The sequence below is a fragment of the Zonotrichia leucophrys genome, chromosome 4 (genome assembly GCF_028769735.1).
Source record: "Zonotrichia leucophrys gambelii isolate GWCS_2022_RI chromosome 4, RI_Zleu_2.0, whole genome shotgun sequence".
In the NCBI taxonomy this organism is placed as follows: Eukaryota; Metazoa; Chordata; class Aves; order Passeriformes; family Passerellidae; genus Zonotrichia; species Zonotrichia leucophrys.
Window position 1 is genome coordinate 42,886,286 of NC_088173.1, and position 15,176 is coordinate 42,901,461.

General features: G+C 50.5%; 2 protein-coding genes across 9 annotated transcripts in view; one reads left to right on the top strand and one right to left on the bottom strand.

The window, feature by feature from the left end:
* RUFY3 (RUN and FYVE domain containing 3) overlaps window positions 1-5,871 on the top strand; it is a 31,135-nt gene extending 25,264 nt beyond the window's left edge. For 6 of the 7 annotated variants that reach the window (XM_064711378.1, XM_064711377.1, XM_064711372.1 and 3 more), the window contains 6 exons: window positions 168-287; window positions 1,346-1,448; window positions 2,120-2,196; window positions 3,344-3,371; window positions 3,632-3,706; window positions 4,013-5,871. In XM_064711378.1, the coding sequence (XP_064567448.1) occupies window positions 168-287; window positions 1,346-1,448; window positions 2,120-2,196; window positions 3,344-3,371; window positions 3,632-3,706; window positions 4,013-4,156 (547 nt within the window). In that variant the 3' untranslated portion in view covers window positions 4,157-5,871. Of the gene's footprint in view, window positions 1-167; window positions 288-1,345; window positions 1,449-2,119; window positions 2,197-3,343; window positions 3,372-3,631; window positions 3,750-4,012 lie in introns of all 7 variants that reach the window. The other variant, XM_064711375.1, reaches the window with a different exon arrangement.
* An 87-nt stretch (window positions 5,872-5,958) lies between these two features.
* On the bottom strand, window positions 5,959-12,327 carry GRSF1 (G-rich RNA sequence binding factor 1). 2 transcript variants are annotated; one of them, XM_064711384.1, is made up of 10 exons: window positions 12,169-12,327; window positions 11,932-12,076; window positions 11,122-11,277; window positions 10,679-10,819; window positions 9,983-10,112; window positions 8,120-8,280; window positions 7,867-7,994; window positions 7,176-7,311; window positions 6,887-6,959; window positions 5,959-6,205 (listed from the first exon to the last, which is right to left on the bottom strand). In XM_064711384.1, the coding sequence occupies exons 1-9, from the start codon at window positions 12,325-12,327 to the stop codon at window positions 6,901-6,903; spliced, it is 1,215 nt and encodes a 404-aa protein (XP_064567454.1). In that variant the 3' UTR covers window positions 5,959-6,205; window positions 6,887-6,900. The 2 variants fall into 2 exon arrangements, with proteins under 2 accessions (XP_064567454.1, XP_064567453.1); XM_064711383.1 differs by having other exon boundaries at window positions 6,882-6,959.
* Window positions 12,328-15,176: the final 2,849 nt, after the last annotated feature.

Genomic DNA, 15,176 nt, shown 5'->3' on the forward strand with positions numbered 1-15,176 from the left:
TACATTTTGCTTTGCTTTGAACATTTTTTCCTCCTTTCCATTGTTTTTACCATTCTCTTTTTTTGGCTTTACCTTTTCACTGGGTTTTTTATTTGTTGGTTAAACTCAGTCTTCCTCCCCACCATGGCTTTTGTTTTTTATCACAAGTTCATGTGGCTCAAATCCAGATTGCGACAGGCAGAGAAGGAGCGGCAGCAGGCCCTGCAGGACAACCGGCTCTTCAAGCAGGAGTTTGGGGACAAAATCAACAGCCTCCAGCTGGAAGTGGAAGAGCTCTCCAGGCAGCGGTGAAGAGACCCTTTTCCAACCTCTTTTCTGGGCTGGTAGTGCTGTGGCCAGGGGGGGAGCAGGGGGGATGGTGGCAGAGGGCAGCAGGGGATGGAGAAGGAAGTGAGGCAAGTTGTGTGTTAGATGGCATGAGGTGTAACTCCAGGGAGGGAAGTCCTTGGTAACATCTCTGGAAGTGGTCAAGGCCAGGTTGGACAGGGCTTGGGAGCAGTCTGATGCAGTGGAAGGTGTCCCTGCCCATGGCACAGGGTGAAACAAGATAGTCTGTAAGGTGCTTGGCAACTCAAACCTTCTGTGATTCTGTGATATTTGGGAAATCAAAGCTAACATTAACAATTTGCTGCTCCTGGGCAGGGATTGAGCAGCCAAGTCTCTGCCTGGAGCAAACACTGAAGGTGCTGGAGCAATGACAGTGATTTTGGTTGTCTTATCTGACACACAGTACTTCAACATAGATTTTTTCCCTGTTGGAACTGCTCTTAGTTTTGCTGGAACTCAAACAGAGACCTTATCAAAAGCCATCACCTCTTCCCTGCAGCCTCATCACTTGAGCAGTGACAGGGACACAGACAAATCTCTTTCCTTAAAAGAGAAGAGCATTCCTTCAGCCTTGACCCATCTGTGGCTTGTTGCAAGGTCACTGGGATGAGCTCTGTGGGAGCATTGCTGGATGCATGGAGGTTTTTGTCCCTTCTTCCCTCCTGGCCCAGCTTTTTATTTCTTTTTTCCAAAAGCTGCTCTGCCAAGCACAAAGTGGCTTTGGTCAGCAATTGGTATGAGGTCCTGAGTGTGCATGGGTGAGCTCAGGAGGACAAGGGCAAATGGGTCTGGTTTTGCATCAGTTGGATGCTGAATGGTGCCAGAATTAGATGAAGGATTGGAGGTTTTTTCATCCTGACACATTATGGCTAAACACACTGTGAGGCAGCCTTGGGTTCCAAGCGGCAGTTTTAGCTCTTGAGTTAGGGGTGTGAACAAAGGGTCAAACAGCTCATCAGTTGTCAATGCCAAGTGTCCCCAGACTGTCCTTTATTCACAATTCCACCTGGCATTCCAGGAGCCACCTAGAACTGGAGCTAAGGCGGGAAAGAGACAGATGGTCTCAGAGTCACCAGCGCAGCCAAGAAAGCAAAAAAGGCCCAAAGAATTGGCTCAGACAGGTAATGTGACTTGGGTTTTGGCTCGGGTTTGAGGTACACTTTCCCTGGGCTTGTTTGCTTTTACTGAGCTTTCTCAGGCAGTAAATTGTTGTTCATGTGCCACAACCAGAGCAGCTTTGGGAAGATTTTTATACACTCTGGACAGGCAGTTTGAATTGCAGTGAGAATTGTGCAGTAACAGAGATGGCTTCTGCAATTCCTTGCTTCTTTCTGGTCTGCTTGAATGGTGCAGACCATTTTGTCTTTTTTGAATAGTATTACACAATCTCAGTGAAGTGCTCTAGGGCTCATGGCTCAGCTGTGACCCAGCTCGGGAGAAGAGGAGGATTCTTTTCTTTGCTGGATGGGAAGGTTTGTCTCTGGTCAGCTTTTACAAAACTTCTTAAGCCCATGTTCCTTCTCAGCCTCTGCTGTGCAAGTAAGAACTGGTGGCTGTGGCTCCTGGCAACAGGAGGTCATGGGACCCCTGCCCACCTCTGAGAGGCACAGAGAGAGAGAGAGCCCTGAGAGCTGCTCCCAGAAGAAACTGGGACCCAGATACCTCTCTGTGCCAAGGAGGGGCAGAGCAGTATCCCAAAATAGCACTGCCAGTTCTCCCCTTGCAGTGTGACAGGAGTGGAGCTGGAGTTCTCCTCTAGCGCAGCTGATGGGTGAGTGTTTCCTTTTGGCAGGATGGGAAGCTCAAAGTCCAGGAAGAAAATGCTAAACCGAAGCAGCCACTGAGAGAGAACAGTGTCCTGCCACACAGGTAAGGAAGGAAACAAATCTCATCTCTGCCTCTCCCTTCCCAAGTCCTGCTTCCCCCTCTCCAATTTCTGTGCCAACAGGGAGTTGGGAATAGTCCAACTTCCCTTTTTAAGGAGGATTTCCAACCTCATGCCCTTGGTTGAGTTCTCTGCTGCTTTTCCATAGCTCTCAAAAGGGAAGGAGCAGGTTCTGTTGTTTGCCATCAGTGCTTTCAGATGGGAAAAGCTTTGTGTCTCTCCCATTTATCTTTGAATTCTTTTCCATCTAAACCTGCTGTTTACTAATTTTTCTAACTCAAGAATCCTTGGTAAGCTAAATGCAAGACCTTTGGAACTAATGTCCAAAGTATCTTTGGTGAGGGAAAGGAGAAGGGTATTTGGACCTCCTAAAGAGAAGCTGTTGGAGAAAGAACTTCAAGTGTGATTTTAAGAAGGTGGCTGTGTAAAATTGTGGTTCAGGTCATTTGTTTCCAAGCTGAATTATTACAGAGGATTCTTGCTGCAGGATTTGAATATTTGGTTTTAGGAGATAAAAGGTGTTCTCCAAGCCCCTGGGCACAGCTCAGTGCTGAGGCTTTGGCTCCGGATGGAACAGCCCATTGGAAGTGCTCTGACTGTCAGGGCTCTGCTGTGCCCTCAAGGCACTCTCCATTGAGTTAATCAGTGAGTTAATCAATGAGTTAATCAGGAAAATATCCTCTTAAAATAGCATAAAGCAGTTCAAATCTGCTTTGCCAGATGTTAAAAACCTTCCAGGCCTGAGATTGTTTTTACCCCTGTTTTACCTGGAGTGTTTAAGCAAGTGAGGGTCAGGTTGATGGTTTACAGGCCTTGTGGTGCTTTATTACTGCATTTCACAGCAGGGGTAGGGATCAAACCTGCAGGCCTGTGTTTAAAGCCAAACTGTTGTGCTGTAGCATCTCAAAAGTCTTTCCTGTGTTCATGATCCCTGTCTTCCTGCTCTCCTGAATGCATTTTGCAATTTCTTCTTCTCCTTTTGCCATTTAACCAGGTTCAATTTTTGCTACTCAAAAATCTGGGGAGGGTTTTAAAAACGGGATGAGCGAATTCCCTGATAGCACAGCTGTTTTATTTAAAGGCTCTGGTGAGGGAAGGCCTGCTCCAAGTGATGCTCTTGTTCCCTTGCAGGTCACCCAGTGGCACACAGGAAGAGCAGGTGGGTGATTCTCCTTCTTGGTGGTTTTGCTCTTTTCCTGTAAATCCGCTGGACCAAAATCCTCTCCTTCTCCTCCATGTGCCTGGCAAAGCACAGCCAGACCCCCAGAGAGCCACTGGGATGCCTTGTGCTCTCTTGTCCACTGGGAATTTCTACTGCTGCCAGCTTGTTCCCAATGTTTAGCTCCCCCCTTGCTGCTGCCGAGCTCTGCCACAGGAGCTGTATAAAGCAGAATCTCTTGGTTTTGGCTTGGGCTGTAGGAGCAGCTGCCGGGGCCTGGACACGCTGAGATCTGCCAGCTCTGCCAGGAGGAGGGCAGCCGGAGCCAAAGAAAGGCAAGTCCTGGGCTTGACCTGCCATCTCCCACACCCAGTGACTGTGAGTTCCCTCTGCTTTTTGTTATGGAATCAGATTCCTGCTGGTGAGGTGTCCTAAGAAATGAGCCCTTGCAGGCCCCTCTGCCCTTAACAGAATTTTGTTAAATGCTGATGGTGTGATGGTTCCCTGTTCAGTGGTTTTGGTTTTCCTCCCCCGTAGCAGCTTTTCCCCTTCTTTAGCTCAGTGTTTGCTCTTCCCTGAGTTGATATGCCAAGACCTGGAGCTCTCCTTGACTCTTGCTCTGTCCTTTTCCTGCATTCCAGAACATCTGCAAGAACTGTGGGGGCACCTTCTGTGAAGCCTGCTCGGTGCACGAGCTGCCCCTTCCGTCCAGCATCAATCCTGAGCATGTCTGCAACCCCTGCCACCAGCGGCTCATCCAGCAGTATTCCAGCAGCCCCTTGTAGGGAACAGGTGGCACAGAGGTGACAAACAGCGGCTGTGCCCGATGGTGTTTCAGGAGCTGCTCAGGGGGAATGTGAAGACCTTTGCCCATGTGCTTTGGAGGTCGGATGGGAAGCAGCTTCTTGGTGTTTAGAATCTCCTGTTACTAAAACAGCAGTCTGAGCCCTTAAATCAGCCTGTGCTGTGGAGAATTCCATTGGGAATGTCACACGGGGTAGCCCCAAGGTATCCTGAGCAGTCTCAGGACTCTGGGAGCCCCTGCCCAAACCAGAGCTGTTGTCTGCATGCAGAAGTCGGGAGTGTTCTCACCCTCACGTGTGTGGTGTGGGTGTCTGCTGCTGCTGAGCAAAGGCTCCCCAAAACCCAACAGGAGTGTGGGTATTCCTCACATCTGGCTGCACTTGAAATCCCATTTTTCCTTTCCCGTTTGCCCTGGACAGGCTGGCTCATCCTGGGAACCCTGGGTGACGAGCAGGGCAGGTGGGCCACCAGTGAACATGTCCTCCCTGCATTTCCTTGGCTCAGGGCTCTGACCAGGGGCTTAGTCTGCACAGGGACACCCCAAACCAAGCTGTGAATGTTCTGTTGCCCCTCTGGACTTTAGGGGCTGGGCCCAATCCCCATCACACGGAGGTTTAGGGCCACTTGGATCCACCTCTCCGCCTTGCGCACATGGAAACATTGTTACAATAAACTTGGCAGTTCACTTTCTGTTGGATCAAAACCAAGTGGGGACACTTTTCACCTGTTAGAATTTTTAATTGCACATACAGTTCTGAGAGGTTTTGTGGTTTATGCCACATCATTCTTTGTTACTTTGTTCCTTCAAGGGATTTTGCTAGTCCAAAAAGCGGTGGTGGCTTTCTGCTGTCACAGGAGTGTTTACTCCTTTTCCTACTGGCACCTCCTGCAGTCCCTGAGACCACAGAATGTCCTGCAGCTCATAGAAAAGACATGCATTGCAGTGACAAATGCACTGGGGTTTGGGCAGATGTTGTTAGGGGGCAGTGGTTAATTCCTTACTAATGACTAATTCCTTAGTCATTAGATTGGCTGGAACCATATTAAAAAGCCTCTTGGAGCCAAGGTACTGACATGGTTGGTACTGCTTTCTACCAGGAAACATCTCTCCTCCATCTTTTTAGCACTTGGCATGTTCAGCCACCCATCTTCTACTCTTCTGCCCCTCACGGCAGCTTCCTGACCCATTTCCTTGCTGATATCCCCTAAAGTAGGGCAGGAAATCTAAACAGTGCCGAAATACCAAAAGCCTGGAATTCAAGTGAATTCCTGAGTTCTCAGAAGGGGTGAGACACAGGCAGTGGATGGAGAAAACACTGAATTTAGTGTCAATACTTTTGAGTACTTACTGTACTCATCCAGCAGTGTGAACCCCTGCACCCAACCCCAGTGTGACTCATCCCCAGAGGACAAAATAAGACCCAGGCAATGCAGAGGAAGCATTAAACTGGAAATAGAGGATTAAACTCCATGAAGCAGGGAGGTGGCTGCGCCCCTCCAGCACTGGTGGCTGCCACAGGCCTGGCCATCTAGAAGGTGGGAGCAGGACTCTGCTGGCTGCCAGCTCCCTTTGTGCTCAGGTATTCTGTGTGATGCCAGGGTAGGCTCACACCTGGACCTTGGGAATGAGGGGGGACAGGTTTTCTGATGTTAATTTTGTTCTGCACAAAAAAAAAAAAACCCTTGATCATTCATATCCTGCCTCCTGAGTGGTCTTTCCATCCCATTCCTCTTGGGCTCTAGGTACGAGAGGATTCAGAGCAAGAGTGTGCACCTGTGTGAGGTCTTAGATCACTCAGCTGTTAATTGGCAATCCTGGTGTTTTATTAATGCAGCCTGATGCACCTGGAGCCCTGGATTGCTCCACGCTGGAGCCTTGGCCATTCCCACTGCAGCTGGTGCAGTGCAGCCATCACGTTTATTACAAGCTCTTACATAAGGCTGATCTAATCTTAGCTTGTCCTCCTCGCTGACTGGTGACACTTGGACCTGATCTTCGCGCTCATATCCACGGAATGTCTTCGCCTGGCCTGAAAACAAGGGAGAGGAAAAATAGATATCATTCACTCTCTCAGTGTGCATGTTTTCCTTTTTTTCTCCAATGCCCACTGCATTTTATTCCCAGTTAATCCTCTATTAGAATGAAATAGAGCAGTTTGGCAATGGTAAAATAGCCCAGACTCCAGGTAGGACGTGCTCAGGTGGGGCTGCAGCACAGGCGGCGCAGGGTGGGGGTGTTTAATTCCCCCAGCACAAGCATCAACAGATGGAGCTGCCAAAGAAGCGTGGGATGCAGGAGAGAGGTTGGACTGCATATCCTGAACCTGCCCCAAGGGCTTGTCCTTGTCCTGGATTACAAACCCAGGCTGGGTGGGCTGCCCTCCCTGCTACAGGGACCAGGTCCTGGGGAGCACCAACCACCACCCCCCAATTCCCACTTTCTGAGGGGAATTCATGGAACAAGCTGTCCACCCTCTCTGATGGTGATATCAAACACCACCCCATCCAAAAGACCAATTGCTTTTCCTGCTGCAGGACTGGCACCTATGGAATCTGGAGGTGCAGGCTGTGGGATCACACTGGACACCTGCTGTCAGGCCAGGGGTGGTTCCCTTCAGCCCCCTCCATGTTTTACCCTTTGGGTTGTGAGCCTGGGGCATGCATTGCTACAAAGAGAGCACGAAGGACAGAGAGGGATGTGCTCACCAAACCTGTGCTGCTGTCACTAGCAGTTCTCCTGTCCCTTGGGATGTTTGTTCAGGAACAATTCAATGGCACTGCACTCTGGGCAAGGGAAGAGAGGTGGGCTGAGGTCAGACACTTGCATGTGTTACACTGGATTTTTTTTTCTCTGCAATGCCCATGGCACATCACAACTTGGAAAGCCACACTCAAGTGATCCCTCTGCACAGCGTACAATGGCAGCTGGACCAGCTGTGCCAAGCCCCCTGCGGTCTCCATCCCAGTACTGTAGGACCCCCCCCTCTTCTTCAGACTTACCCATCTGTGACCCCTCCTTGGCCATTGCTGCGACTGCGTCCTCGTGGCTCTCAAAATGCACATCTGCCTCTCCTGTGGCATCTCCATGGGAGTTATATTCCACCAAGATCCTCGTGGGCCTCAGCGGAGCAAAAAACTGAAAAGCAGAAAAGAGCTTGGTGAGAAATAAACAATAATAAAGCACTATATTCCCCAGAAACTCAATGCTTTTACTCCCAAAACCCACCAACTCATGGAGGGGGGGGTTCTGAGCTCCTGAGCACCAAAAGGCTCCCTTGATCCATCTGGGTGAAGATGAGGCACCCCCCAGCCACCTGTCCCACCCCCCGTGAGCTCCTGGCATAGGAACTCCCGCCAGGAACAGAAGTCCTCACACTGCACCCGTGTTCTGTACACACCAGTGCAGCTCTGTGTACACTGTTAACATTTCTCTGCAGTCAGCTACTCTGAAATTTGCTTTAGATTCTCAAGGGCTCCTCAAGCCCAGTGACAGATATTGAGACATCCCAGCCAGCCTTAATTCTTTCTTTTTCATGGAGAGGAGCAGATCCGTGTTGTGCCCAAGGCCACAGCTATCCAAAGCCACATGGCACTGAGGACTAGCAGACACCAATTAATTAAGAGCCTGCAATCCCTGAGGGTTTGCACAGGTAATGACAGAGCCACACTCCATCCATAGCCTGTTACTCACATTTATTATGTCCTGGGCACTAGCTTGGGAAGGAAAACCCCTCATGTGGACAAAATGCTGTGGTGGTGATGAGGCAGTCTCAGACTCTGAAACGTTCCTGGAGCTTTCTGTTCCTTCCCTGCTCAATTCTGTGGAATAGAGGGAAAAACCATCACTAGTGCCTGCAGTGCCCCCCTCCCTCATGTGCAAGCCAGGGGCATGTGGGGTGACACAAAGGGGCCTCAAGGAGCACTCACAACAGGGAGAGACTCACTGATTTCTCCTTCGGCATGGGAGCCTCCAGTGTCTCTCCAGCCCCTGTCTTCAGAGATGGACTCATACTCTCGTCTGCCCCTGGAATAGGCTGTCAGCTGCCTGCTGTAGGGCATGTGCCTCTGCATCTGGTGCTTTCTGCTCACGTACACCTCTATGTACCTGCAGCCCAAAGGGAGAGAGCACATGGCACACCTGGCACTCAGGCCTTGGAGAAAGCTCCTTCCAGCTGTGTCCTGCCTTGGCCCTGCTCAGGTACTGGGGGTGAGAGCCCTGCCAAGGCACCGAAGAATTAACTCAGTTCACTGGCACTGTTCTCTTTGGGGCTGCTTTTCCCTCGCTGCATTTCTGCAAACTGCACTGATTCCTACAAACCCCAAATCAACCTACCCAGCCCCAAAACAGGTCTCAGAACAGGCAGAGCCACAAGATGCATGCAGTCACAGGGAACAATTCAGTGGACCCCTAAATTTTCTATATACCTATGAAATGGATGGGATTTCACCAGCAGTGTTAAATTAGGCAGTTTCCAGAGCACTAAAGGAACAGTGTGATGAAAAGGAAATACGGACATCCAAGGGAGGGGGCCTTCCACCCTTCCTGAAGGGAGCAGCCAGAGTAAGGGAAGTAACCCCGGGTACAGGCTGACAGCTCAGCACCTCCGAGTTCCCACTCAGCACTGGGTGCTGCTGGAGGCCAGCTCTGGATAAAGCCAGGAATAATGGATGGGAGCCAGGTGCCAGCAAACTTGAAAACCCCTCAATTTCTTGGCTAATCACATGGAAATTGAGGTGTGTGAGTCAGATAGATGAGTCAGGTTAGCTCTTGTTCTGACAGAAAAAAAATTAACAGTAGATTTGGAATTAGGCTCTACTCAAGAGAAGGCAAGTCCTATTAAATCAATTAAGTAATTAATCAATCAAATTCTGCCTGTGGAGCAGCTGTTTGCTTTTAGTATGAGCAGGGAGATTGACAAACACAAAGAAATGCAGTCTGGAAACAGGAAGCAAGGAAATAAAAGGAAGTTGGTGTGCAGGGGGAGAGGTAAGGTTTGGAAAACTCTTTTAATATGTGGGGTACAGATAAAGTTTTATAGATTATTGAAGTCACAAAACTCAGCAGGGAAATGCAGCCTTGGTTGTTTGGGTTTTCTTTTCTGAGCACAGCTAATTTAAAAGCTGTGTGGATGTGGTGCTTACAGACAGGGTTTGGGGCTGGGCAGGGCAGTGTTTAGGTTAATAGCTGAACACAATGATCTTAAAGGTTTTTTAACCTAAATTATATTATGACTCTGGGAAAAGGTGGCCTTGTGCTTCTGTTTGAGAGGAAAGAGGCTCTTGTGTGGCAAGTGTGTGGCACAGGGCTCAGCTGAATAAAATGGTGTAGTTCCCAAGGGGATGTGGCCATCCAAGAGGTGGGAGATGGTGCAGTGCTGGCCAGCAGTCCCTGCTGGGAATGGACTCCAGGCAGGTGCTTCAAACAGACATTCCTTGAGAGGAAGCACTGGCTGTGCTGGGCACTGGGCTGTAGGGCAGGAGGGCGGCTGCCAAAACTGCCCAAAGCATGGAGGAGCCTGCTACGAATCTGGCAGGATCACGTGTCTGAAGGAGGCACAGGATCCCTGTGCACTGAGGCCTGGGCAGACTGTGTCTATCTGGTGTTCCCCATTCTGGAGTCTGTCGCCCCTTTTCATTGGGATGAGAATGCCTTCAGGAATACCTGAAAATCTGGAGACTTTCTAGGAGGCCCCCCTGAATCACACTGTGAGTGTGAGAGGAGCTGTTTCACCCAGCAGGAAGCTCCAAGTCCCACAGGTGCCTCACACCACATTCTCCTGGCCCCTGAAGTCCAGGGAAGCACCTACCTGCTTCCCATATATTCCCTGTGCCGCAGCAGGGCCTTAGCTGCCATTTCCGGAGCGGCAAACTGCACGAAAGCTTCTCCTGTCCTTCTGTCTCCCCGGTAAATGAAAGCGATGTCTGTGATTTTCAGACCTAGAGAAGGCAGGGGAGAAAAAAGCATTGACCGTGGCAGAAATTTGTGCTACAGCTCAGTCCTTTTTTTTTCCTTCTTATTTTTCTGTTTTTTGACAAGCTAATTAGGTAGCTAAATAGTTCTGAAACAACTGGTCATGATGGTCTACGTAGCTTTTTTAAACTCCATTTTTTTGCTTTAAGGCAGTTTTAATAGAAGACTAATTAAAAAATGAATCAATCTCAGGTTTCAAGTAAGTGAATCCAGCTTCTGGACAAGTAGATCCAGAGCACAAATGGTCTTGAAATTTTGTCTTATTATGGTAGTTTTTTTCCTTAATTCCTCCTGGCCCCAAATCATAGTGCTGAAAGTACTGATCCTGGCTAGACCTGCACAAGGTCAGAGGGGCAGGGAAACGCTCCAAGGTGCTCAGAAAGCCTGTGTGACTTTTGGGGAACAGCAACTCCTTGGGGTGTTTAAGGTGTTTGAGGCTGCACATGTTTTGCCTTGTCCCGTGAGGAACAACAGCATCTACTTAAGGAAGTGAATGCCTGGCAAAGGAAGGGCATGGCCCAGGCTGAGTTACCTGAGAAGAAATCTGCAATGTCCTCCTCGGTGGAGGTGAAGGGGAGGCCTCGGAGCAGCACCACTCCGTCGCTCATGGCCTGCGACTCGTCGCGCAGGCTGCGCATCAAGCCCTCCACGTCGCTGTCGTGCACCTCAAACACTGCAAGGAACGCGGCCATGGAGGGCTGTTCCACAGGGCACTGCAAGGCAGCGCTCTGCAAGCACTCCTTCCCTCTCCTAAGGCAGCCTTCCCCCCTGCAAAGCTCCATGCTGTTTCCTCCCCCAGCCCATGCTCCGTGCTCCTGCCCCTCTGCTTTCCCTGGCCAGCCCAGGACATTTTGGCCCAATGGTGGCTGATCTGCTGCTCTGCTCCCCGGCCGTGTCTCTGCACTACCCAAGGAGCTCTCATTCACTCCCTGGGAAATTCCACTGCAATGTTCACTCCTGCTGCTCCAAACCCACCTTTCACGTAGCGTGGGCCCATGTACCTCAGGTGCTTCTCCAGGGCTCTCTGCACGTCTGCTTTGGACTCCAGCTCGATCAAGGCATCCCCCCTGCGCCTCCCATCCCTGTTTAGGAGGAAGTGTATCCCGTTCTCGCCGTTCCGAATTCTACAGCCTGCAAACCAAGGGACACACAGCACTGCATCAGACACGGGGATCTCTGTGCCCTGACTGCAGGGCTGGGGGCTCGTCCCCTCAGCACTGCAGAACAAAGGGCAGCACACTTGCATTTCTAACATGAAGTCTAACGTCACACTGACTTGCTTTAGTTTGGCAGGCTATCAAGTAATTTAAAAACTTGCATCTGGCCCCTGGGAGGATGCAGCACTGTTGACAGTAGGGAGGATCAGCCCCACAAAGGTATGTAGATGCTATGAATCAGGATCAGAAAACAACACTGCAGTTTGAACTAATTAGTAAAACCCTACAGTTTCTTAAAAAGAGAGGAGTTTGAGCCAGCCATAATGGCCTGTAAGAGCATCACTTTGATTTGGATTGCCTTTGCTCTGGAGACACTGATTAAGAAGAGAAAGACTTGTGCAAATAAATTTAAGAGACCATAAGGATGAGCTTCTAGTCAGTGTCCAGCAGTTTGGATGTTGATTATTATTCCCTTTATATGTGTCAGTTGTGAATAAATTTGCAGCAATAATAAGACCTCATCTTTCTCTGGTAACGATCTCTATATTTTCCCTCTGTTAAGCAGGCATGAGCTAATGGGCTAATACCAGCATGCAGAACAGTTAGCCAAGAAAGTGAACACCCATACTATCAAAGAAGGTAAGGACATCTTCCTCGGTGCACGAGAACGGGAATCCTTCTGCCCTGATGAGGTAGACAGTGTCGCTCTCCGCCTTGGGTGAGGCGGGCTTCTCCTCTGACAGGCGACCTTCGTGGGACGGAGCATCCGTGACCTGGCGCGGACACACGAGAAGAGCCCCGGGTGAGGGAGGGAGGCCGCGGTTTCCCGCAGGGGTCGGTGCCCGCCATTTTCGCGCGGCCGTACCTGGCTGTATGCGCGGAGGGCGGCGCGGAGCGGGGCCGGGGCCGGGGCCGAGAGCAGGGCCGGGGCGGGCCGGGGCAGGCGCAGCGCGGGCGGCAGCGCCGGGCCCCGGCCCAGCAGCAGCGCGCACAGAGCGCGGCGGGCAGCGGCGGCCACGGCCATGCCGGGGATCGCGGCTCCGCCCCTACGACCTTTTCTCCTCCCTTCCTCCCTTCCCGGCAGGCGCTGCACGGGAAGCGCTTCCCGGGCACCGCCGGCTGCCCCCGGGGCTGGGGGGTGCCCGCCGCTCTGCCCAGTGCCCCGGGCCGGGCGGGTGTCACCGCGGGCTTTTCCTGTCACAGAGCTTGGCTTGGAACGGAACTTAAAGATCATCCCGTTCCACGCTTGCCATGGGCAGGTACAAGTGCCGCTAGACCAGGTTGCTCCAGGCTCCCCGTCCATCCTGGACATGACAACTTCAGGGATCGGGCAGCCACAGGTTATCTGGGCAGCCTGGGCCAGGGCCTCACAGGGATGAATTTCTTCCCAATATCCCATCTAACTTTCTCTTCTGTCACTGTGAATTCCCCCTTGTGCTGTCACTCCAGGCCCCTGTAAGCAGTGTCCATCTTTCTTGCAGGCTCCCTTCAGGCACTGGAAGGCCGCCAGTGGGTCACCCTGCAGCTTTTCCAGGCTGGAAACATCCTAATTTCCCCAGTTTTTCCTCTCAGCAGAGGCGCTCCCTCCCTCTGCTAACCTTGGTGGCCCCTTCTGGACTTGTGCCAACTGGTCAATATCCTGTCAGTGCTGAGGACCCCAGGGCTGGATGCAGCATTCCAGGTGGGGTCTCACCTGAGCAGGGCAGAGGGGAGGAATCCCCCCCTGCCCTGCTGTCCACACTGTGGGGATGAGCCCAAGGCACACATGGATTCTTGCAATAAAAAAGTTTTAGGTTGGGCTTCATCATGGACAAGCCTTTTACACCCCTTCCCAGGAGACTGATTTTCCAGGAGAGATGATTTTCTGCCCCTCACTCCCATCCCTGCTTGAAGATCTCAACAGGCAGAACCTTCCAGGTGGTCTGGGAAGACAGTCCTGCTGTCATTGCTGCATCCAAGAGGGATGAGGGGGAAAGAGCTGGCACTGGCTTTCTAAGTGCACATGTGGGGAAGGTAGGTCCTGCTGAAGCCAGAAAAAAAATTTTTAGCATGAAGGAAAATGAGCAGGAAAAGGCAAGCTGGAATCCCAAATCCCAACGGTGGAGGAACCCAGGGAGGGAATGTGGAGGCTCAGATCCAGGGTATTCAGGCAGGCATCCAGAAGGAGGATGGGCCAAGCCCAGCAGGACCCCAGCTGGATCGGGAAGACCATGAGAGCCATGAAAGCCAGCATGCTCCTCTCTTTTCCAGCACCCTGTAGCTGTAGCCTGGGGGTCACCAAGTAAGAGCTGCAATTTCAGCTGCAGACCATCAAACCCAAAATACAATCCTGGGTTTTCCAGCACAAGTCTTTCATCTTGCTGTGTTGCCAACACACTCATTTATCAGAAGCCTTGAACATTTCTTATCACCAGTTTGAAAATGCGAACAAGCTACTCGATGTCACCCTCTTGTTGCCGGCTGATGCTTTTGTAAACTGTTCCTTGTGACAGCCTTTCATATGACAGACTCCAGCCCTGAGAACAGCACAGCCTCTTGACAGCAGCACTCTCAACCCTTCTGGGTTTTCAAGGTAAATCATGTTTTATGCACATTTTCAGAGGAATGTTTACCTTGGTGCCCAAGTGGTTCACATTCCAGTCTTTGATGGCCTACTTGCCAGGTTTCTCTTCAAAACCTTCTTTAAATAAGCAGGCAAATGTTATAGGAGAAAAAAAAATTAAGATAACCATAGGAATTCATCTTGAGCACTTCTCTCTATCTAGATTGGCTTTTGTGCTTTGTTTTCCTGAATAAGCAGATCCCTAAATCTTAGGGACTGAGGTAATGTTATGGGCATTCTTCTATGAGCCAAGCAGGCTGCAAAGAAAAATCTCATGAAGGGATGCACATCTTGCACCCGTTTTTCCTTTGATTTACTTGCTTCCCAAGTACAGGAAGAAACACCCACTGCTGTTTGCTTCTCTGGCAGCTTGTCAGGTTTGTGAGAGTTACCTTTAGAGGGCACCGTGTTGTTGGGCAACTGCTGGCACGGAGGTTTCCATGGAATCTCAGAGCTTCCCTAGTTACATGTCGGAACAGAGTCTCTGCACCTATGGGAAACTATAAAGGTCACCCTAGGACAAGAGAATTTGCATTTAACAGTGCTGCTGTGGAATGAAGTCGCCTTAGGAGAGGGAATCTGCCTCCGCAAAACTAGGAAATCTCAGGAGATGCCTCCATACTGCTGTGGACCAAGAATGTATCTGCCTTGGAGAATTTATCTACCTGGCAGGATGCCTTTTTCTTAAAGAATGTTAAACAGGTTGTTATTGTTAAGAACAATCAATTCCAGCTATTCTTTAGTCTGATCAGAAAATCATCAGATGTTATGCTAAGACAAGTGCTTATACTGGGAAACATTCCTTATACCTCTGTGTAATCTGCTGTCAAGAAAAATTGACCTTCTGTTCTCTTGCAATGTTTTCCAAAATTATTTATACGCTGTGTTATTTTTAAAAACAAAACACCATTTCCCTTTTTTTGTATTCCTGATCCATGCTCAATTTTGTGATCTTTTTTTTGCACCGCTTTCAGCTGCAGTGCTCTGTGTTTACCGAGCTGTGCTGAAAAGCCAAGAACTTCAGCCCAGGACCGAAGCACTTTGCCAGCCCGAGGGCCTTCCAGAGGAATTCTTGAGGCTCTGCAGCGCTCGGGATAAAGGGAGATGACAGAGGCGAGGTCAGGGCCGTGCCTCCCCCTTACGTAAGGCTGCAGTTCCCTGCCAGCCCCTGGGGCCGAGGAGAGCCCTTGATGTGACCCTCAGCCATCCCCAGCAGCCCAATATTCATGTGAGACATAAAGCCTGCACGTTACATAAGCGTCTCTCCTGGC